The sequence below is a fragment of the Phoenix dactylifera genome, chromosome 16, assembly GCF_051530095.1.
Source record: "Phoenix dactylifera cultivar Ajwa chromosome 16, Ajwa_hap1_PhDact_Kaust_v1.1, whole genome shotgun sequence".
In the NCBI taxonomy this organism is placed as follows: domain Eukaryota; kingdom Viridiplantae; phylum Streptophyta; class Magnoliopsida; order Arecales; family Arecaceae; genus Phoenix; species Phoenix dactylifera.
In genome coordinates this window covers 12,669,829-12,694,665 of record NC_143205.1, presented here as the reverse complement: position 1 = coordinate 12,694,665, position 24,837 = coordinate 12,669,829, and the positions used below count along the sequence as shown (strand labels likewise).

General features: G+C 39.1%; 1 protein-coding gene across 5 annotated transcripts in view; it reads right to left on the bottom strand.

The window, feature by feature from the left end:
• Positions 1 to 1,040: 1,040 nt before the first annotated feature.
• LOC103708268 (SNARE-interacting protein KEULE) overlaps positions 1,041 to 24,837 on the bottom strand; it is a 45,883-nt gene continuing 22,086 nt past the window's right edge. The window contains exons 5-21 of one of the 5 annotated variants that reach the window (XM_008793109.6): positions 17,433 to 17,483; positions 17,233 to 17,329; positions 17,039 to 17,071; positions 16,723 to 16,851; positions 14,621 to 14,812; positions 14,436 to 14,519; positions 14,252 to 14,350; positions 14,101 to 14,177; positions 6,784 to 6,880; positions 6,455 to 6,580; positions 6,267 to 6,362; positions 4,866 to 4,985; positions 4,706 to 4,780; positions 2,566 to 2,762; positions 2,303 to 2,393; positions 2,130 to 2,219; positions 1,041 to 1,613 (exon numbers count right to left, since the gene is read on the bottom strand). In XM_008793109.6, the coding sequence (XP_008791331.3) occupies positions 1,560 to 1,613; positions 2,130 to 2,219; positions 2,303 to 2,393; positions 2,566 to 2,762; positions 4,706 to 4,780; positions 4,866 to 4,985; positions 6,267 to 6,362; positions 6,455 to 6,580; positions 6,784 to 6,880; positions 14,101 to 14,177; positions 14,252 to 14,350; positions 14,436 to 14,519; positions 14,621 to 14,812; positions 16,723 to 16,851; positions 17,039 to 17,071; positions 17,233 to 17,329; positions 17,433 to 17,483 (1,708 nt within the window). In that variant the 3' untranslated portion in view covers positions 1,041 to 1,559. Of the gene's footprint in view, positions 1,614 to 2,129; positions 2,220 to 2,302; positions 2,394 to 2,565; positions 2,763 to 4,705; positions 4,781 to 4,865; positions 4,986 to 6,266; positions 6,363 to 6,454; positions 6,581 to 6,783; positions 6,881 to 14,100; positions 14,178 to 14,251; positions 14,351 to 14,435; positions 14,520 to 14,620; positions 14,813 to 16,722; positions 16,852 to 17,038; positions 17,072 to 17,232; positions 17,338 to 17,432; positions 17,484 to 24,837 lie in introns of all 5 variants that reach the window. The other 4 variants (XM_088712849.2, XM_088712850.2, XM_026805090.4 and 1 more) reach the window with 4 other exon arrangements.

Sequence of the window (24,837 nt, the reverse complement as noted above, 5' to 3'; positions counted from 1 at the left end):
GTGATTATCAGGATTTACGAAATTCAAGGAATACTTGTCAAATGTGGGTTTTAATTAAACGGGATCAGGGTTTAATTAAAACGGGATCCAACAGACATCTCAATGATTATAAGATCATGACAAGGAGCTTATTGGGTTGATGGAAAGAGAACCCCATGCAAGATAGAGATTATAAAACTGTTTGGGAGAAACATGCAAGGCACCTGAGAGTTCTCTTTGAAAGGTCTTGGGAAACTCATAGCAAAAGACCATCGGGTGAGAGAAGAAAGATTGTAAAAATTCAGATCTAAATGAACACTAGAAGCTAAACTCGTGAGTAGTATGCATAACAAATTGATAATAGTGGTGAATAGTTTCCAATCCCAGGAAAATGAGAAAACATCTTCATAAGAATATTTTTACCTGGGACATTTCACATATGGTCTCCATCTACACCTGTATAACAAACTTTTGTCTTCAATCAGCCGTGCAGAATTTTTCATGTATGTAGCTTAAATGCTGGAATAACCGATAAGATTAACTATTCCTCTTCAACTTTGATTGGAATTGCATGATAACCATAACTATAACTATATAACTATAACTATATATATATATATATATATATTAAATGGAAAAAAAAAGTCGAAGAAGCCTCAGGCCAGAGTTAGGTACCAGGCTCGAGCCTAGGAAGTAGGCCCAAAATTCGGGCCAGGTCAGTCTCGGGCCTAACTAATTTTAGGTCTAGGTGCGAGTAATGATGTTGATGCCAACTAAGACCAAAAGCTAAAGCCAACCCAGATATGTATAATGCATCAAGAATTACCCAAAACTGATACTTGACACCAGGATATCACACTGTACGAGTTTTGTCTGAAGACTTGCTTCCAATTTTCCCCTTGGCCATAGCTACAATTTTCTCCTACAACCGTCATGTCTATACGAGAAGCCCTTGCTGCAGTCAAGTCCTAAGTCTAAAGGAAAAATCAAATACGCAGGCATTCATTAATCTAGGCCAAGCTTCAAGGTACAGTCTATGCCCCATTTAAGTCAACTCAATGAAAGTTAACAATTCATCCACATTCATGGCAATTTTGGATACAGATAGCACACTATTCATCAACTGCATCCACACTTATGGGAGCCTGTCAAACATAACAAAGGTTCTCAAACTTGGATGGCCCAATGCAACAAAGGTGCAACCTCTGAAATATCCCAAGGCAACAATCTTCCCACTAAGTGCTAGTCATGAGAAGCAACATATTTACAGAACCTCCATTTTCTTCCCACTTGATTCTGGATCAATAGTCATTCATATTACATATGCTCTATATAATATGTACAATTCAAATAATGTAACCAAAGGCTGAATGTAGTGGTAGATGATACAAAACTTTCTCTGCCAACAAGCTTGAATCCAAAATATGGCCATGATGCAGTTTCGCATAGTTCATTGAAAGAAAAATGATAGGAAATCCATACATGAGAGAGTGAGAGAGATTATCATGATGTGATAAGACCAACCTGTACTGATAAACCATCAAATTATAAATCATATGTTGCAGTGCTGTGGTGAAGAACTAAATACGAAGGTTATCCACTGAAAGTTCTTGAGCAGTCAGCAGCTTCAGTTTCTGCAGTTATGCATCCAATGGATGGAAAACATTAGGCAGGCATTTTACTATTGAGCTTAATTCTAGTTTGCATATGCTGATATAGAAAGGGTTTTTAACAAACAAGATGATCAAGCCTCCTCCACACGCAAAATCCACACATATTCAATTCTAACTGCAGAAAAATATAACCTATCATCATTATAAAATAGCCTACAGCAATCGATTAGCAATACTAGTAGAAGACTAAGCCATATGTTTGTTATCATAGTCACAACTCACAAGGTTAAGAAACATCTGAATAATACATTTGGGGAGAGAGAAATCAGGACAAAATCTTTGTTATCATGACACGATGTGAGATACAAGATTCTCGGTTCTCTTGAATGGCAACTATATAGAAATCAGGCATTTCTTGGAGAAAACCCAGAAACAACATCAGAAGTGGGTCCCTTCTAGAAAATTAGTCGTCTGAAAACCTTATCATGGTCATCTATTAAAAGTGAACTATAGACATAACATGATTCTTGGACTTACAGTAATGAACTGGGGGGGATCATCAAGACTAGAAGATCCAAGGACGATTTCCCTCTTCAGTTTTGACGTGAGCTTATGAACCACCCGAAGCTGATAAGAACACATAAAGAGACGGCATAGACATGAAGTTCAACAAAGAATGAGCATGTATGCAGATTTCAGCACTTGTCTACCTCAGATCGAGTGGCTCCACCAATGATAAAAATAAATATGCGCTGGCCCATCTTCTTGAAATCACTAGATGCATGCCTCAGTACAGAGTCACTGCAGCAGTCCAACAATAAGTTAAATGAAGAAACATTGCTAAAACAAAAGCACAACAAAAGACAATAACCAACAACACTTTGGGACATTTTTAGCATGAAAATAAGTCTACACAGTTCAAATGAAGGTGCAAATAATTCTACAAAGAAGAACTAATATCTATTCCCACTACCTTGAATACCCATCATCAGAACTATGAGGCCTAGCCCATGTGGCAGTCCGCCTGGATCTCACAGAGTTGGCAGGCTGGGATTGAGTTGTCCGGACTGATGCAGTCTGTGATGTTCCATGAACAGTAGGACTTGGGTCATTCATGCATGGATACTCATTCTGTGGTAACTCTCCTTTGCTAAGTTTTTTGATCAGCTCCTGAAAGAAACAAGTTTCTGATTACATATCATTTCGTAGTACAAGAAAATAGATGGTTATATATTAGAGCAGAAATGGTCTACTGAACAACTCGCAGCAATTTGGTTCCCCTTCTCACCTTTTATGATACAAATCCTTTTAAAACAGTTTACTCAAATATCTCAATTTCATGGCTTGAAGTTCAGGCAGGTGTCAAAAATAGAAACCTAAACATTTTGTTTAGCTAGAAGCAATCTGAAACTGGGGCAGACCACAGTTTTGATTGAAGCAGGCTTGTTGTGCAAAAATTGTCAATAACAAGAGTTTAAGTACTGGTATGGAACCCACAAAAGCATGGGTACTAGTATCTTGTAAGGTATGGCTAGTGCAGGCTAGTATGCACTAGTATTTAAATCCATGATTTATAGTATATACGGGTGATTTGTGCTACTTTCTTGACATTTCTTAATTTCTCAAATTACGGAAAGCATTTTCTCAAGATTTTGAAATTTTTAAGGAGATTTGAAAGATTTGTCATATCAATTTCCAAATAAATTTTAAAGGTGCTATATAGATTTGACCATCATTGAGCTTACATCGTATCATCAAAATCATCATGCACTTGGTTGTTATCAAACAAATTATCCTTAACAAAATATACATAAATACATGCATATATATGGACTCTAATCCTCCTGAGAGGAGAGTGTCTACTCTCGACACCAAAATCAATAATGGGATATCCAAATCGAAGATCTACACTTTTGATCATAATCTATACCACAGTTCGCCATCTCGTTATCGAACCCCATACTGATACTATCCTATTGCAGTGTCGGTACATGGTACGGTACGAGATGGTGAGACGTACAAAGTGTCATACGGTATGAGACTGCATACCAGTTCGGTACCAATATGATACAATACAATACCAATCGTACGGAAAACCTTAATCTATACTACTAATATGTCTATAAATAAAAAACTATATATTTGAGTGATCTCTAACCTATGCATCAGGTGGGTGCAAAAAATGAGTAGTAAACATGATATGAGACCATGCTATGTTCTAAGCCTTAAATTTGTTTATTTTCTATCTATATAGACTTTAACATACGCACTTCATGGTTAATAAGAAGGATTCTCAATTGAAATGCATTATCAAGCATTTTAATATATTGGCACAATAGAAACATCCACTTTGTATCCCGATTGATGCATACACAAGACACCACCAAAATACTTGATTTTTTGTTTCTAGATATTTTTAGTAGTATAGATCATGATCAACAATGTGGATCTTTAATTTGGAAGCCCTTTTATTGAGTTTGGATCGAGAGGAGTAGATGCCCTCTTCTCTCAAAAAGCTTATATGTTATATGTGTATGCCTAAATATGTACGTATATGTGTATGTCCATATATGCATATCTATACATACGTATATACATATCTACATATATATATATATATATATGGATGTATGTATGTATGTATGTATGTATATACATATAGTTTTAGCAGAAAACCAAAGTACATGCTCTTAAAGGTCCCAAACATAACATGTTTTAGAATGATGCCGATTTATTACTATGATCAGTTTTATCGTTCTTGTTCCTCATCTTTCCTAAGTTTTTGATTCTTTTAATTTTATTTTTGTTCAATAATGCCAAAAGTAGATGAATAATTGGACCGCTAAGACAGTGACATAAAGTCAATGATGCAAGATAAATGGGACCAAGGTTAGAGGTTTTTGGCCTCAAGGGCATGCCCAATGTTGAGATAGAGGAGAGTTTGACCTAGAAAAAACGTGGACTTCATTATAACATAAAAAAATGAATAGATTGATATACACAATTTAGTCCCATATCATCTGGAAAGAACAGACAAATGATCACCACGTAGATTTTGAAACATGATTTTAACTTGATAAAAAACTGGCTATAAGTTCTGCTCTGCAGTGTACCTCTATCATAGGGTAAAATCGTGATAGGGCCCATGTTTCCTCCTCATCACGATCTTTCCTAGCTGCATTATTTTTCTGATACACGAACACGTGTGATTGTATGAAATCAGTTGCAACAAAATTGTGGAAGCAAATCTTTGCCAACTTTGAAGAATTTTACCTTCCGAGCATCGAATTTCAAAGAGAAGTTACTCCCTCCTGATGTCTTTTTGGTAGCTAATCCTCCTAGGTATCTCATGTTGTTGACAGCATTCATATCATCTGGTGATAGTTTTGCAAGCTGAAAAATAAAATAGAGTTTTGCATTCATGCTTCACTATAACAAAAAATGCATATTAGAATGACAAGAAAAGACAAATTATCTGAAACAGAAAGTGATATATCAAATTGGCATCTCTACAAAACATGGAAAGATAAGTTCTATGCAGTCAAATCCTTTGAAAAAAATCTCATTAAGTTTCACAATCCTTTAAAAGTTTTAAACCAAAAGGTTGTGTCACTTGTGTGTAATGTGAAATAAATAAATGGTCAAACTAATACCAGTATGTTGCAAGTATTAGCAATTATTTTCCTAAATATTCTCGTAGCTTTCAGTAGATAAAAAGAAGGGAAGCAAGCTCATTCTGGTCCGTAGAAAAAAGAGCAATGAAAAAGGTGAAGGCAGCTGGCAACTCCTCAGGTGAGATGCAACACTTATCCAAATTGGATTAGTTCCCAGAGCAAGTAAATAGTTAGCAGTATCATGCAGCAAGTAGTCCACCAAGTATGCATGCAAGAGAAGTGATTTTGGGTTGAATGATTGCGTGCCTTGAATTGGCTATCTATTTTTTCTCTTTTATCTATCTATTTATCTCATGTTTTTGAAGAGTTAAAATTAATTTTGCAAATATTAGGCATAGGTATCAATGAAAGTACTCTGAACTAGCACATTTTGCTTAATATGTGTCCAGCTTTGTACTTTTCAATTCTTAAGTTCAATATGAAACCAACTTTCTGAGAAGAGGATTAGGTTATTCTTGCTTCAACAATTACTTAGGGAAAAAAGACTATTTAGTTCAAACATAATATAAAGTTTGGTTTTTTAGTAATTTAAAGTCAAATTGTATCATCTAAACTGTTTGAGTTGTGTTCTCTGGCAGATAGAAAGACATGCAAAAGTTCCAATACAAATGTATATGATAAGCATGAATAGAATAACTAAATGTGTAATCTAACACATTTAATTTAGTATTAGTATAAAAAGAGATATTAGTTGTTTTCGGTAAAATGTTTTAACCAAGAGCTCAAATATTCCTTAGGAGAGAATAAAATAAAAGTCACCAGAATGGAACTCTTTCACCAAGGCAATGTAAAAGCAATAGAAGATTAGATCTGCTGTAACTTTCCAGAGAAATAGACTAAACTGCTTGTAGCATTAAGGAATAGATCCACATCAGAAATGTTGGAGACCTTAGCTGGTCTCATATACCCATGGGCCCATCCAAGTACTAGCTTATGCTTTTGGGTCAGATACTTTAGGAGTAGCTAAAAATAAACAGCAGATGCATAAAATCTCACCTACCTGCATTAACTTTACCCCTTTGTCACCCTCAAACTTCTCTGGACAAACAGCTGCATAAATCATCAGCAACCGTAATTTATTTTCAGGACTGACATCCTGCAGAAGAAGGTGAACTACACATTAAACTACATTGATAATACACCATTATTTGCAACCAAGAGTTTTCTCATACTGAGCCTTCAGATAACCTGCTTTGTCCTCAGAAAATTAATCACTTCTTTTGCTCCTGCATCTCCAAATACAAGATCTTGCTCTAATTGCCCAATATCTCGAAGTGCTGTGTCTCTAATCAGCTTATTTATTTTTCCTGCAATCTATAGGACTTTCGCTAATAAGAAAGAGCCAATTTTCCATAATGTGCATTCTGTCTGACTACAGTCTTCATCAAGTAACTTTCTTTAAAGCAACATAATTATATGCCAGGTCAAGTAAGTAATTTCTTTTTTTCTTTCTTCTTTTTCATGCAGATATTCAAAATTAGACAGATACAAGGGAATTTGGTAAAAGCAGAACTAACCTCTACATGAAGCGAAAGTTTCTCAATCTGGTCACTATATTGTGGCAAAGCTTGAACCATTTTTTGCAGATCCCTGGTCGATATCTCGCTACCATCTCTATGTAACAAAAAAAGAAAAAAGATGAAAGACTTGTAGTAGCAAAGACTGAAATTAAAAAAAGGCATCCCAATGCACAAGGCTCCTAGCACTCAGGGTCTGGGGAAGGCTAGATGTACGCAACCTTACCCTCCATTTGTAGAGAGGCTGTTTAGATGTTTTGGACCCATGACACCCATGTCATAATGGAGCAACCCTACGGTTGCACCAAGGCCCGTCCTCAAAGGTTAAAACAATACTATTATTATGCTTCATGTTTCACTTGAAATTTTCGAGATAAATTTTGAACTTTTTTTTTTTTTGGTATACAGGACTATATTACAAAGCAATGCAACAGTCATTCAATATAGTAGGAACTATAAACCATAAACGGAGATTCAACCTACAGAACTAGTGGCAAGATTAAAAATTACAAACATTTAAGTAAATTGAACTCAAAGGAATAACTAATATTTTCAACAAACTTCAAAAAGAAACTTTAGTCACAACAATTTGAACATAGTTTGTGCTTATTTTTGAATTCTACTTGTTCGAAACTTTCCTAATTAGCCAATTTAAAACTTGTTTCCATTGTATCATCTAGATCTATGCCTACAACTCAATGGGGCAACCTTTGGTCATTCAATTAACTTTATCTCACTTATGATCATGTGTAAAAGGAAATTGTATATTATGTGAAGAGGGCGGAAAGCAAATGCCGCAAGGAATGTGGTATCGCCTGGTTCGGGCTGTACCAAACCGTATCGAGGGTGGACCGGGATGGTGAGGGAGGGGCAGAGGGAGATGGAGAGAGAGAGGAAGAGAGAGAGAGAAACAGAGGAACCTAGCATGGAGGAAGGTCGACGAGGGCTTCCGGCCCTCCACCTCTCTCAGCCTCTCTCCCCCTCTCCGCTTCACTCTCTCTTCCTCCCTTCCTCTCCCTCTCCCTCCTTCCCTCTCCCTCTTCCTCTCTCTCCTTCCCTCTCTCTCTCCTTCTCCCTCTCTCCCTTCCTCTCTGATTTTTATCAGTACGCATTAGAATGGCACGGTACCATATCATACCATACCGCTGACCAACCAATATGGGTGCTGATACTAGTATCGCATACTTTGAAATACAGTCTTGCAAAGAAAAAACACAATAAGGTACTTGTTTTTCCAAAAAAATAGGCAAGCTGATAATTGAGTCCAAATCACACCATTCCACTCTTTGCTTGTTGGATAGACATCTGAGGGCAACATAGTCATCTGGCATGGGATTACTCTCTTCTTGATAATAGCTAGCTGGAAAAGGGTTTTCATATAGATGGAGTGATAGATCCTGAAACTATAGTTGATACCAAAGTTAATTGAACCATCCCAAATCGGATGATTCGGGCCATACCAAACTGAATTGGTCAAGAACCGGGACGGTTCAGGTGGTCAGGATGGTTTGGCCCCATAAATAACTTTTGAGTCCCCCTCCCTTCCTGCTACCCCTTTGACTGTTCAACATCTCTCTCCCCCTCCCCCTCTCCATCTTCCTCTCTCACCCCCTCTCCCTCCGATTTTGCCATGATTGGAGCTTCGAAGCTCCACGGTACCTGACTGAAGGCTCCACCGATGACGGCGACACCAACTCTCCCCTTGATCAACACCAATGATGACTTTGATGCCCTCCATCGCTATGGAAACTAAGTATGCTTCTCTCTCTTTTTCCCCCTCTCTCTACTTCTCCCTCTCCCTCCTCTCCCCGTGTCTCTTTCTGTCCTTCTTCGCTCCTCACCCCAGTTCTCCGAGGGTTAGGACTAGCGTTAGGTTTTCTCTCCCTCTCTCTCTTCCTTCCTCTTCTTCTCCCTCTCCCCCTCTCCGTGGGCTCCTCTCTCTCTCGCTCTGTCCCTCCCTCCCTTCCCTCCTCTCTCTCTTCTTCCTTCTCCCTCTCCCTCTCCCTCTCCATCTTCCTGCTTGGGTGCACCTCAGCCCAGCACGTACCAGTACTGTGCCAAACTAGTCATCGGCTAGTACAAGCTTCAATCTAACAGACCTTGGTTGAGACCATGGTCTACCGTACCGGTCCGTACGGGTACGGACCGGTACGAGCCGGTCCAGCCTGGGACCGGTACCAGATCAGCGTGGAATCCGATATCGGTAGCTTATCGTTGGAGAACCGGTATGGAACCGGTACGGATCAGTACGGGCCGGTATGGGACCGGCACGTACCGGTTCGGGCCGCCACCGGTACGCCGACCGGTACCGATAGGCGGACCTTGGTTGAGACTTGAGACCTTTACTATATGTTAGAGTCCCAGCAGGAAAAGCAAAAGTTTTTGCTTTAATAAGTATGCCCACTTTAATTAAGATTTTTCCCTTTCATTTGGCAAGACATATGAGGTGCACCATTCATATATTGGTATTTGTCAAGATACTTAAATATTTAAAATTAAATTAGATGAAGATCAGAAGTTAGAACCATCCACACTTTTCTTATGTGCATCATATGAGTTCAATTTTAATCAGAGTCATCTATTCATCTTTCACATGCAATGCATGCTACAAGATCTAGTTGGAGATAAATGTAAAATCGAAAGACAAGAACATAGGATTCAGAATTCTATTGCATTAACTATATCGATTTAGACAATTGGAACAAAGATCAAATAAACAGTATACATAATAAGAAAAATTAGTATGAATGCTGATGATATTTTAAAAATAATAGAAATGATCAGTATATGTTCAACTATGCATTCAGGAAATCAAAATATCCAGCATCAACTTATATATGTATTTAGTTGAAACAAGGCAGTTTAAGTCAGAAACATGGCCATCAAGGCTACCAATTCCTGTGAGCAGATTAGGCACCCCCTTATGCGAAATTAAATATTATATACGAGTTGGTTGTCAAGATGATTAGTGGCCCCTAGGCTGAGAGGACTTCTTGTCACCAATAATTGATGGTCCCCAGGCTGACGGGGCTTCCAAATGTCTAAGTGGAGCCTAGGTGCATAGGTAGACTACCTAGCGACTCAAGCAGTCATTTTTTTCCTTAAGCAAATCTATACGTGCATGTATAATGACATGAGAAGGAAACTAAAGCATTAAGAGAAGCATATTTCAATCATAAAACAAAGAGAAAAAATATTTAGCATAATAATAAAATAATATACATTTGGGGATTGAAATTGAAGGGTCCTTAAATACATGATTGTGAATGTAGAATATTCTTAACCTATAATGCATGATCAACTAAAAGTCTAGACTCTAGAGGACTTATTCATTATGATCTGACTAAAAAATAACTGCAAAATATACTTTATAGCAAGGTTCGCTGTACCGGTACCGGACCCCGTACCGGTGCTACACTAGCATAGTATCGGTACAGGCGCGCCAATAACAGCATGGTATGGAAATTTTTTAGTGTACCGAGAGTCGGTACGCCACCGGTACCGGTACTGGTACCGAATCAGTACGGTATGGTACGTCCGATACCGTCCGCTTCGGTATGGTACAACATACCATTCTTCATAGTTTATAGTAATATAGTAATATACCTCAACTATTGTAATGGTCCTAATGGACATTGATAGTAGATATGAAAAGTACACATGCCTCCTAGTCTAATCTGGAGAAGAATAATCAAAATTTTGAAGAAGAAGAGTTAAAACAAAAGGTGGAAGGAATGGGGAGAGGGGATATGGCAAGGAAAACAAAAGGAGAAATTCATGAATTAAAAGTGGAAGAATTATGAGAATAGAACAAGTGAGAATAGGAGGACAAAGGGGTGGAATAAACAAGAGAAAGAACGAGAGATAAGAAAAACTGAAAGGAAAAAAAGAAAATTAAGAAAACAAGGAGGAAAAGTGAAGAAAAAAGAATGAAATGAAATAATAAAAATGCAAGGGCTGGAATTTTAAAGAGAGTCTCAGAAGAAGAAGAAGAAGCCATAAACTATTGTATATTATTAGATGTTACTGCTACAATTTTATTATACATATGCATATACATAGATACACACATATGTACTATAGTCAAGTCCATTAATTATGATAATTATCATTAGGTGTTTGCAGATGCATGCATGTGCACATCATCATATTACTTGATTCATGATCTCACTCATACTTAATGTATTTTATTTTATAACCATACTCAATTCAACCTTTGCTGGACTTCCATATAGTCAAATCCACTAATTATGATAATTATAACCATGCTCTATCATACCGCTCTATACTGCCTGGTACGGAGCGTATTGTACCATACCGGGAGGAAACAAGTACGAAACTCAACTTCGAGTCGGTACAAGATAACCAAGACGTATTGCCTTGACCGAGGTGTTACGATATTTACCAAGGCATACTAAGATGTATAGGGATTATAGGTCTGTACCGAAACGTACCGACCTGTATCGAGCGTAACGAGATACAAATTAAAAAAATGATTATAGAGCTATTTCGGTACAAATTGCATACCATACCGTACTATACCAAACTGATAAGATACCGATATGGTACCCGATACCGAAATTGCGGATTTGATTATAACTTTGTGTGGGTGTGTGCATGTGCATATGCATATACTTGTCATCATATAGCTTGATTCATGGTTTCACTAATATTTATGTTTTTTAGTTTATAACCATATTCAATTTAACCCTTGCTAGACCTCCAATGGACTACTTAGTTCAACAATAGATAAGTGGTTGATGCGAAGGGTATCTGCCATGCCAAAGAGCCTAGATGTCTGCCTTCACAATGGTGACAATCTAACAAACTAGTTTTGAATTCCATTAAAAATCAAGTCAATGTACGAAACTAAAAAGACATATAACATGAAATCACTTTCACTAAAACCTCATTGTCAGAAACTTATTTATGGAGCTCCAGTATTCAGATTTCTTGTTCCATCTGAAAGTGTAAGATTTTGCACCGAGTCATGACATGAGATGTCATAAAAACCTTTACCTAGATTTTCCCAGTTTGGATATTTATATAGTAATCCGTTAGTAATATAATTATTTTGGTCCTATTTCTTAGTAGGAAATGTATGAATTTTAAATTATGAAAGACTTGTGATGTACAACTCATGGTTTCTAAAATCGTTGAAACAGGATGGCACAACTGGTACCCATCGGTCTTGCATGAAACTGACAATGGTATGGGTGTCGGGACACCGAAACAGCTGTATTGGTACATACTAGCCACACTAGTTTGTACTGGTCCATACTGGTGCATACTGGCAGTACTATACCAACCGCATATGTGGTTTCCAATTTATTGTAAGTCATTAGTTTCGGTATGTGTCATACTGTTCTGATGGAAAATGATACAGATTTCAATATCAGTATTTAGAACCTTGGTGCAAGCAAACTTTTTTCTTCAGGATAGAAAAACATTTAGAGCATAAGATATGGATGCTCCAACAAATCACTCTAATTTTTGGCCTCTACAGCAAGTCGATTATTGTCTTCTAAGAAGCAGCATCCCAAATTTCAGTTATAATATTTCCATGGTTGTTATCTCACTCCTCAATTAACATATGCAAAATGCAAATTGCCAATACAATGGGCTTCTTTCATGTAACATACTGATCAATGAAAAAATAGATCAAATACATGTCTTCCAACATCAACCTTCTAGTCACCACCAGCAAAGAAACTGCAGCTATAAATTCCAATGGTCAGGAATGGTTATCTATTTTCAGTATTTTTACTTTACCCTTAATAGGAAAGATTGACAAATGCAATTTCATAATGCCAATCCTAATTGCTGGGACAAGGCTTGATGGTTACAGCATCCTATCCGCATAAACTTTTTGAGTGAATAACAAACATTCTGTATTTGACCTTTTCGATCTTATATATGTATTCAAAGAAATATATGTATCAGATCTGTATATAGTAGTGACAGCAGGTTCTAAATACCAGTGGGACAGCGGGACATCCCACACTTAGGACAGGACACCATCCTGAGAGGCGGGACAGGGCACCATCCAGAGAGCCGAGACAGGACGAGTTAGCAAATGGACCAGGACAGGACGAGACATCCACCATTCCAACTGAACCATCCCATTCCATGGAAAAATCTGGGATGGCCCCATCCTATAGTATTTAAAACCTTGACAAATCACAAGCCAGTCTCACCTGATTAAAGTAGAACAGAGTTCCGAAATTAAATTTGCCAGAACATGAATTATATTCAGCTACAAATGCATGATATACACCACAGATTGCCAACCCACGACTGGCTTACCCAAAACGTGATACTAAAACCTTGTCTATGTCCCCATAAAGATGCTCTATATTTCATATCCAACATGGTCAGCTCTGTTTGTCAACTTACTAGTCATGTTCGATGGAGCTTCATCAGAAGTTAATTCCACTTAACACGATCCTTTGAAGATTCTATTATATACCATTAGTTGTATTTCTTAGACATCCCCTACTCAAGCATAGATAAGTTTTTTATATATTAAGTATGTTTCTTTGCAGCCATTTTACTCTGACTCGGACTCTGTTGTGCCTTATATTATTACTTTATGGTACCTTCATTTGTTTGCTTATATTCATTCTCTCTCACGGAGCTACTTGCCTCCAAAAACTACTAGGGTTATGAGTAATGACCTTACGGATTGATGTTCTAAAGCTTGTTTCTACATCTTCTTGGGACTATCTTTTAGATGACTAAATAATAAGATCTCAAATTTGTGATAGTTTGTGAAATGGTGGTTAACAGAAGCCTTTCCATTTCCAGCTAGACATACAGCTATCTGCTCCAACAGCTCTCCACTAAGATAATGTCTTTTTCATATCAGCAATAATGCAGTTTCTTTCTAGCAAACAAAACACATTCATATATTTTTGCTTCATTCTGATTCGCTCGAAAACACTTACTTCCATATGTCTAGTCTAACCAGCAATTCACAGGGGACTTCCTCATAGACCCATGCTACTTTGTGCTTTTCCTTATTGACTGAGAGAACCATTGAACGATGATCCATTGGAAGTGTATTTAGGTGAAGGTGGTGGGTGTTTGGGGCCATACAATCATGTATTGTGCTGGAGTGCTTCTTGAGAAACTAGAGCCATGCAAGAATTATACTAGACCACTTGGTCCATTATCATGCATTCTATTATTAACTCTTAACTCCACTTGTTGTTAACATTTACAATAACAAATTTGAGAATTCTGCGATACAATACACTTGCAGGCAAAAGCCAAAGTGACTAAACACTAAAGTAACATTCATCATCCAGCACATACCTTGAGCTTTGGTGAAGTTGAGCTGCTTTGTTCTTTGAAACAAAGTTGGTCATCTTGTCATGTAACCTTTCACTGGCCTATCATTCCAATAGATTATCAGGCAGAAGATATCACAGTAATCAACTGAAGCAAATTATTGTTAACTACTCACATCTGCTATATGTGCATGCCGAAGTTCAAGCCAGACTGGATCATGATCTTCCAAAAGGACCTCTTTTTTCTCGGGTGCTGATCCTGTTTTGCTTGGTATCTGCAAATAAACAGATAACACGAGAGCCTTGAAGAAAAACTGTTTATACAAAAGGACGAACAAAACTGCGGAAGGGCAGGTTTACCTCATATACATATTTGTTTCCATCCATATTCAGTAAATCATGGCACATAGCATCGTAAGTCCATTCGTGGATGATGGGTGCAATCTGCCAACAGTAGGAAATTGGTAGAGAATGTCATGTAAAAACAACTAAGCTTTGATATAGAAAGCAAGTAGCTCACAGTTTTAGTAACATTGAGGTTCTACCTGGTCTATAGATCGGTCAACAATAAGTAATTCACATGTCTCTTTCTGGGGAAAATCAGGAATTGTAGACTTATACTTGGAAATACAGTTCCAAACAGCAGCAGCAAGTTTTGTAGGAACTAAATCATGTAACGTGGTCACGGTAGAAGCATCTAAAGATTTGGCAGCACGGTAGCGCACGAAAGGAAATTCCTGAGGAGAACCATGCAGATTGACTCAGATGATTGTAAAACAGAATCCAAAATTATTATCAAAAGCAAATCTTCATTCACTCCACTCCTATGTAGTTCCAGGCTATCCATGTTATAGAAGTTTGAGATGAAAAAAGTCAAGCCTACATAGATGTTAAAATCCAAAAAATGCTGAACCGGATCATACCGTCCAGTTTAGGCCGAACTGTGCCAACTCGGTCGCTGACCTGGTTGGTACGGGCACACAAAATGGTTCGGGCCCTTATGGGGCCGGAACTGGCCGGTACAAGAGCGAATCGGACGGAACCAGTCTGGTTCCATCTGGTTCGGCCAGGACTCGGTGCAAATCGATACCGAGTCCGGTTCGATCTGCCATAGCGTGCCACACACGCTGGCACTGTGGCTATGGTATTAAATGCCATTGCACGGTATGACATTTAATACCACTGCGCACGCACTGTGACCTTTTTAGCCGGTTCGGTACCGGTCCGAACCGTTCCGGACGCCGACTGGTACTCAGTACGGTACCGGTTTGGCGATCCTTGTTAAAACCTTTTATATAACAAGCTAATTTGACAAAAAAATTTGATGTCAAGACCTTTTATGTACTTTGATTGACAGTTGAAAAATGAGGTGGCTGGAACAATAAACTTTGAGCTTGGGCCCAGCCTGGCCCACTAACACCCCTAGAAATTAATTGTAAATAGTAATACATGGAGCACGTTTGATGTTTGACATCATTAGCTTGGATGCTACTTCAGCTTTATGCATCAATATCAAGGAAATATGGGTTCTCAACCAAATTTGGATAGGATAAACTCCCTTTCATTTTTGTTTTATTCTAATAGGTCCTTGATTAACAGCCAAAGAATGGCAAAATATATTAGTCGTCTCCATATTAGTACCATACCATACCGTTAGACTACCGACACGGGTACCGGTTTCAGTACTGCGGACCTTGTTCTCAATATTGGTCATGCTCTAGTCATGTTTTGATATAATTGCCTTTTCAAAAGCTCATTTGGCCATCAAAACTATTGATAAAATCTTCTAATGAAGGATGGACAATAGATGCAACAAATGTTATCACAACACTTTTCACACACTTCTCACTTCACTGGACAAAGATCATGCTTGAAAAAACTACTTTAGATACCATTTCTTTTTGCCACCAAATCTACCTATCACTGGCACTGTGTGTTCTCTAGTTGCCTCCCAATGGCTACATCTCATCCAATGTTGCTGGTCTTCAAGCATCATCTCATCTTTACAATTTGAAATATAACCCCCCTATATGATCTTCTGATATTGGATTTAATATGTATCTCGTGGTTCTCCATATGGGACCATATGACCATATATGGATATTGATTACAAATTTTGCATATAAATTTGGAAGATGAAAAAACCATCAACTGACTTGCTCTTTGGATGTTGGTTATATACATGAATCATGAGATATCCTACTCATTTGGTGAATTGCTAATCCATTATGCTACTTTATATAAAGGTATACGTCAGATATTGACTGCTGTGCCCACTCTAATATTTTCTCTTGAAAGATAAAAAGTTCTACAATACTAAAGCATTTGGTCCCTTTGAACTTCTATGCTTAAAGTGCATCAAGAAGAATATATCCTACTCCACATATAAGTCAAAGAAAACAATTTAATTCTCATGGTTGTTTAGATACATGATCATTTATTTTTTTAACGCTAAGTAATATATATGAAATAAAGTAAATCTACAACATCTGTTTCATGAATTGCTACATCATACTTCCAAACTAGAAACCTATCAGCTAGCCATCAACGATGAGCCAAGGTTTGTACACTTGCAACTGAAGGGCATACAAAGAATGAACATAACTCCATAGTCATGGGCCAACAATATTAAATATTAAAATCATACCCTCAAAGAAGCAAATGCAGTAGATATGCGAGTGGCCATAGTATATATACAGTCATTGTACTTGCGAGATTTTTCTGCATTTTCACCAAATAAGTCCCCCAAGGCCATCTCATGGTCAGTGACAAAGCCCTACATAGTTGAGTCATGGAATGAAGAATATTAATAAAAGTTACAATTTTATATATGTAAGATGACATATCATATCAAACATTGCAAAAAGCAAATGGTAAACATCAAGATGGCATTCAACACTCTATAAAAGCTGGTTATGTAAATTAATGGAAGGAAGTATATATAGAAATATGGTAGCAGATACCTGACTATCAATAGCAAAATACTCCAAATTCATCTGCCAAAGTTCATCAAAATGAAAAAGGTCAATATGTAATAGCAAAGATGCTCAATAGAAGTCCAAAAGCCCATCCAACTTTTAAAGAACATAAAAAAATGGTTCATGTCTTCATGATACAGATTAAAAAGCAAACAAAATGAAATAATGAGATAATTAACCTCACTTAATGCACCTATGCGGGGTATCACACTAGTGTCATTCTTAATGTAAGACACTAGTTCCTTAGGTATAGGCGAACTGAAGAATACATATGCCCTGAAATACTACATAAAATTTAGAGAAAAAAATAAAAATAATCCAAATAGAATATTGCCAACAGTGACTATCTTAGCCAAAAAAAAGCTGATGTCTAACATACTTTCTGTATAATGGAATTCTCCCAGACATGTCTGATAGGAACATGACAACACTGCAAGTTACCATAATGGACAATCAGAAGCATTTCCATGAAAATATTAGAAAAACAAGGCAAGCATAAGATTTAGGAATAGGAGACTGCATCATGCATTTTTTTAAAAATAAATAATAATGCAAAACCATGGAAAGGTAAAGTGCATTTACATGCATCCTGCATTGAGAAATTGACATGCATATATTTCTTGAGACTTGACAAATACTCTATGCAGGAGCCATGACTGACCAATCATAAACAATGTAAACATAGTTGATGACAAGTATATGATATTATGATCATGGCAATTTCTCTTGGAGACTGACACCCAGATAGTCTTCCTCCCCAAAGTACTGGCTCACAGCAGAACATGGATCTGGCTATTATACAGCATGGACATGCTAGGGTTACAGTAAAACAACTCGACATGTTACTTCTATTTTAGTATTTATTTCAATGGAATAACTTATAAAAATCCATTTCTCACAGTCACTTTTTTAAAACAAGCCAAAAGAGGAAGGATCTAATCCCATTCATTTTTAGGGAAAAAAATCTATGAAAGATAATAACGAGCTAGACTAAGGGGAAAATGAGATAAAGTGCTTTGAATTTTTTTGAATTAAAGAACAGAAATTGGAAATCTAGTATGCCTTTTCAAAGCTTGAAAGGGTGGGGTGGGAAGTTGGTCGTGGTTCAAGTTTTCACTTCTACCATCATGGTTTTCATATCTTTCTTTACTTTCCCCACTCGTTTACCATATGTATTGTCAATAAAAAAAATGGAACCAAGGATAAATGTGTCTCGGTTCTCAATAAGCATCAATATCATTTTGTTACTTGAGAAGAAGCATGTTGTCCTAAATGGGGAGCAATTGATGCAGCACCAGTGCGGGGAAGAGAAGAAGAAGGAAGAACAAGAGAGGAAGAAGGAAGAAGAGGTTCTAGAGACACAGGATGAAGAGAAGGGGAGGAGGAGGAGGAAGAATAAGATCTGGGGGAAAAGAAATTCTTAATCATTCATTAAACCCTAATCATGAAAATAGTTCCCTATATATAGGGCCCAAATACACAACTTGCATAAACCCCCCTTACACAGAAATAAATCCTAATGAACCCACAAATAACACAAATAAGCCCTAAAATGCAAATAAGCCCAGAAATAAAATAAACCACAAATAAACCCTAGAATGCAAATAAGCCCAAAAATAAAATAATAAAATAAATATGCAAATAAACGAGTCTGGCTCAATCCGGGGGCTCAGGATCATCTGGATGAAGGGCTCTGATGTCCCCATCAACTCCTCCCGGGTGAGAAAAACTCGACCCCGTCGAGTACAGGTCTGGCCGGCTGTCGTACTGCTCCAGAAGATCGGGGTCAATGCGCTGCAATTGTGCTTTGGAAATCCACGTCACATCAGACTTTGGTCGACCTTTCCACCGAACAAGGTAACGTTGGTAACCACCGTTCCTGCTTGAAATAACCTGCTCATCCAATATATGTTCTATTTGTTCTCTGCGTGCATGAAATTTGGGAGGTGGTGGCTCAACAGCAGGTAATAGGGCAGGGTATCCAACATAGGCAGGTATATCAATAAAGGGGTCAGAAGGCAGGAATATTATCTTTTTGTATGGGACTAAATCTTCAATATTAAATGTCGCACTAATCCCATAGTCATCAGGAAGATCCACAACATATGCATTCGAACTGGTTTTCTTTAAGATTTTGAACTGTTCTGCACTACAAATTTGCAATTTCTTAAACGTTTCCGAAAAAAGTCGTTCAAACCTAATTCTTATCATGATGTAATCTCTTTCACTTAACTCATTATAACGTCTGTGTAAATCAGCAAAGGATTTATATTTTAAGTTATTAAAGTGACTACAATTGCTGATTTCTCGATGCAATGAATGTGGATGTGATACAATTGATTGTGCAGACTCAAAGACTCTATACTGATGAGACATGAAAAACAGGTCTATGGGTTGCCTAAGTTTGTAATCATGCACTACTTCGAATGGACTCATACCTATGGACTTGTTAACCGAACTATTACATGCAAACTCAACTGTCGGTAACATTAAATTCCAGGTCCTAGCATATGCATTCGGTCTGAGCCTATGATGTAGAAGGTTGGGCAGAGATGCTCCGGGAACTAGATCGATTGCGCGTTGGATATCATGCATTGGAGAAAGTGCATCCGGAAGATCATCAGGGAGTGCATCATGAAACTCCTCTAGAAGGGAAACTACTACCGGGGAATGTTCAAGGTTGGACTCCGCATGGGTAACTTTAGCTACAAGTGCCAATTCAGATGATTGGCTCTCAATATCTGTCACTACCTCTTCCACAGTTGTGATGTGAAGTGGCTTGGTTGTACTTAGATCACTAGTCTCCCTTTGGGAATCATTTTGGACAAAGTCTAATTCTGTAGGTTCGTCTTCAAAGTCTTCTTCATAGTCTTCTATATTTGGTTCATAGATTTCTTCGACATATTCGGCCTCTTGGTTCCTAACTTCTGGTTCAGTAATCGAGTAGGTCTTAGTGGAACATTGGGGCGCTATATAGCCGAATTGTTGACACCTAGAGTATTGGGTTTGGTGCCTAGGAGAGTAGGGAAGGACTACAGGTGGTGCGACCAAACCGATTTTAGGTTGGGCTGTAACAGGGGTTGGCGATTTAGGGGTCCTAGAATGTTGCACGAGCTCACGGATCTCTTGTCTGAATTCTTTGTATCCAGCCCGTATGGCAACGATCTGTTCTAAGATAGACCTCAAAATGTCGGAATTCATGGTAGCTACAGGAGTTTTAGGTTGATTGAGATAGTACTCCATATCACTACAGGTTGGCATGCAATGATGACACTGGGTGATGATGTGAAATGCAGTGTCACTAATGAAACCCTAATAACTATGATGTAGGACCAAATTTGATGCAGGACAACCTACTAATGCAATCTATTATGATTTCAGAAATCAGCAAGTCTTCACAATAATAGCTTAAATTTAAATGTTGCTGATTTTTACTTCGGTTATTCAGAATTAAGGATTAAGATTATTCAATTTAAGAAATTAGATTGCAATCAAGTAGTACAGTTGTTCTGATCCTAAATCAATATGATAGAATAATGTTGAGAAACGTCCTGTTACTAGGGTGTGCTAATTTAATGTCAAGATTTAAAGGGTAATAGGACGGGTTCGGAAGTGAGAGGTTCAATGTTCTGAATTATAACAGCAATATAAGTTTTCAAAATGTGGCTATCATGCAAGAGAACTAGAACATAATTAAATGAACAAGCCAGAAAAAGTAGAAACCTATCACCTGTGGCGGATGCAGTCAACCAGAATCGTCTGCTCGTGGAGTCTCGGACACGAAGTTGGCGCCGGGCAGAGCTAGCTGGAGTTATGGACCTGCATCTACAGCACAAGGCTTCCGGGGCTGTTGAAATGGGCTGAAGAACAATCTGGTTTGGGCCTGAGATCGGACCTGCAGCCGCTTGGGCTTGGGCCGCGCTCAATTGATGGCGCACGGGCTTGGGCCAGTACAGAAGCAAGAGCGGCTGGGGCCTTGGTTCGTGCGGGAAAGATGGATGGCCAAGGGGGAGAGCAGATGAGGGAGGCGACGGTGATGGCCAAGGGGGAGAGCAGATGAGGGAGGCGACGGTTGGGATGGCGGCCGAAGTCGGGGAGGTGCTGTGGTGGTGCTCGGGGTGGCGGTGGCGAGGATGGCGTGGGTCCGGTGTCGTTCACGGGAGACGTCCTCGGGTCGCAGTGAAGGCGGACACGGCGGCGGCGGCGGACGAGGCTCGGTGGAGACGGAGCCCGGCGGAGGTGGCGCAACAGAGATGGAGCGGCAGAGAGAAGGCTGCCGCGAAAGATGAGCGGCGGCAGACTCGGCGAGGCGGCGGAAATGGGGTTGGCACGACGGCGGCGAGGAGGAAAGGCGGAGCGGCTGGTGGTGGCGCTTCAGGCGGAGCTCGGCGACGGCGGCGAAGGGGTGGCACGACGGCGGCGAGGAGGAAAGGCGGAGCGGCCAGAGGCAGCGCTGCAGGCGGAGCTCGGCGACGGCGGCGAAGGGGACGGTGGAAACCCTAGGGTTTCCTTTTCGGCAGAACAGAGGTTGGTTTTTTTTTTTTTTTTTTTTTTTTTGAGACACGTGAGATCACGTGTGTTGTTATAACCTTGGATCCGGTCGGATTCAGGTTGTCGGGCGTGAACCGCTCCGATAACCCGTTAGTTCCTCACGTGCAAGGCACGTGTATTTTTTTTTTTTTTTTTTTTTTTTTGGAATGGATCCGGGCTAGCAGAGAAACGGGTAACGGGTTTGGATCTTACCCGTTAGGTTTGTTTTCTTCAACCTCCCGATGGTTTCGGGAGAAGGCTCCGATCTTCACGGCGATGGCGGTGGCCGGGGCTCTGGGACCTATGGCGGCGGGCGGGGCCGGTCACGGGCTCCGGCCGGCGGCGCTTCCGGTGACGCGTCGGCAGTCACGGCTGCGGCTCCGTGACCTGCAGCGGGGGATGGCTGGCGTTCCCGGGTTTGCCACGGGTCGGCCGTGGGCGGCGCGGGCGAGCTGGTGGCACTGCTGACGTTGTGCGCGGGGTGAAGGCGGCCGTGGGCGCGACGGGTGGTGGGATTTGGCTCCTCCGACGGTGGGCTCGGGCCTTCACTGGGCAGCGGCGGCGACTGATGGATCAAGTCAGAGAGACGCGAAGGAGAGTCTGGTGCAGGGGCTGTGGCTCTTTCTTCTCTCTTGGCTGCAGAACTTTTTTTTTTTTTTTTTTTTGCTCTGGTGAAGACACAGACCGAGAGAGAGGGGGGGTCGGATGCGGATGGCTGTCGATCTGGGCCTTCACAGACTCGGCAGTGATCCTTTTTTTTTTTTCTTTGGTGAGCGGACTGACAGAGGGAAGGGGTCTGTTCTTGTTGTTGATGGTAACCGAGGGAAAGAAAAACTGTTGACGGATCGGGGCTTTGGCAATAGAAGCAAAACCGGTTGCTCTGATACCAAGTTGATGCAGCACCAGTGCGGGGAAGAGAAGAAGAAGGAAGAACAAGAGAGGAAGAAGGAAGAAGAGGTTCTAGAGACACAGGAAGAAGAGAAGGGGAGGAGGAGGAGGAAGAATAAGATCTGGGGGAAAAGAAATTCTTAATCATTCATTAAACCCTAATCATGAAAATAGTTCCCTATATATAGGGCCCAAATACACAACTTGCATAAACCCCCCTTACACAGAAATAAATCCTAATGAACCCACAAATAACACAAATAAGCCCTAAAATGCAAATAAGCCCAGAAATAAAATAAACCACAAATAAACCCTAGAATGCAAATAAGCCCAAAAATAAAATAATAAAATAAATATGCAAATAAACGAGTCTGGCTCAATCCGGGGGCTCAGGATCATCTGGATGAAGGGCTCTGATGTCCCCATCAGCAATGATCTTCAAGTTTCCCTTCTCCCTCATGATTAGTAATACCTTGTTCTGAAGCTTGTTGCATCACCATATTTAGATGAGGGCCCATAAAACTTTCTTCCCACAATCACCTCATCTAAAATGGAGAACACTCGATATTCACGAATGCATGATGAGAACAAAACCATATTCTAATCTCTAGTATGAGAAAAAGGTTCATGAGCCATTCTGTCTCCTATATACCAGTTGTGGAATCTGATGCATTGTTCATCAAACATTTTCTGTATCATATGCACAAACGGGGTGGCCATGGACATGTAATACAGGAGCAGCCACTTGTGAATGTTGGCAATTACAACCAAAAACTGTATAATGGCCATATTGGTAACAAGAGGAGATATCTTGTAACCTACATTGTAGTCTTGCAAAAGCCATGATCTACCATGTGTGATTGCAGTGCTCCGTTAAACCATTAGAGTGAGACTTTGCAGGTTGTTAGGAAGAGGTAAGATCAATATTGAAGGTAAGGGAACACGATCCAAGATATTGGCATTACACAGAATAACCAGCCCACCAATTAAAGTCTTCCGTTGTACTAAGCACCCTTGCATAAGTACATGGCTCATAGCCTCATAATGACTTTGAATAGTTGCAGAAAAACTGGAAATTACACAAAAAAGTGCCAGTAGTACATATAAGTTATTCCAGCAGTTACCATCATGGATATAGTGATGCTTAGAAGAAGGCACTGAAGACATGCGATCATCACAACTGGATGGTAAAACGATATCTTATTTATAAAGAGGAACCCTATAAATATATCAGCAGAAACTATCATAGTGTAAGCACACGTACTGGGAGGCTGAAAATGAAAAAAATAGATGATTCAAAGTCTCAGAAGGAAAGAGAAATGGATCAAGAAGTTACCATGATCAACTGTATAAGGATGGAAAAATGACTCACCCATTCTTAGAAAAGGTTCAAAGATATTAGAAGGAAAGTGTCCAGTGGCTCTCATATTGATAGAACCAAAAAGTAAAAGAGCCTGATCATGGATGGAAAGCAAGTGGACAGAAAACGGATGGATAGATGGACTTACAGTCAGGCATTAGGGTTGTTCATATTATATAATAGAATAAAGGAGGAAGAGGAGAACTCATACAAAACAGATGCTTATTAAAGAAAACATCATAAGACATGCAACCGAAGTGCACTGGGATCATGACATCAATGTCTTTGAGGTCAGGAGCATAGTTACCTACAGTCCTAACCTGTTGGTATGCTAGACTAAGTTCAGGTTCTCAATTGAAAATTACTCTTTCTTCATGAATTCAGTTCACTCGGAAAGAACAAGAAATTAGTTATTACTCTCAGATAATTAAATATTTGTTGACCTGTATAGCTGGAACAAGGCTTGATAATTATGGTTATGTAATTAAATGTCAGAGTTGTTCTGATTTATGGGAAGTTTAATAATGAATCCATTTGGACTGAACAAGATATATGAATTAGAACCTGTAAAAAATTATATGAAAAGGTTAGAAGAAGAAATAGGAAGGGATCTACCATATTTAGGAATTAAAGTGAATAAAACTTAATAAAGTTCCGAATTTACTTATCTTTTTTGTAGTACAATGAACCACATTGTGAATTGGTTCAGTTATACCAATTAGCAATATGCTTAAGATATAGCGAATAAGGTAACATTTGAGACCATGCAGAAGAAAAAACACATACTGGATAGACTTGTAAGCTTTGTCTTTGGAAGGACTAACAACACAAACATGGCAAAAAAATGAAAATAAAAGATAAGAGAGCTTATAATGAAAAGCTTCTTGAAGGGAGAGAAGCATTCAATAAAGGTTTAAAATTAACATGAGCATTCAATAAAGGTTTAAAATTAACATGATACACTGTGAGCTACTCAAAACTAAATAGACATTGAAGCAGATAGGAG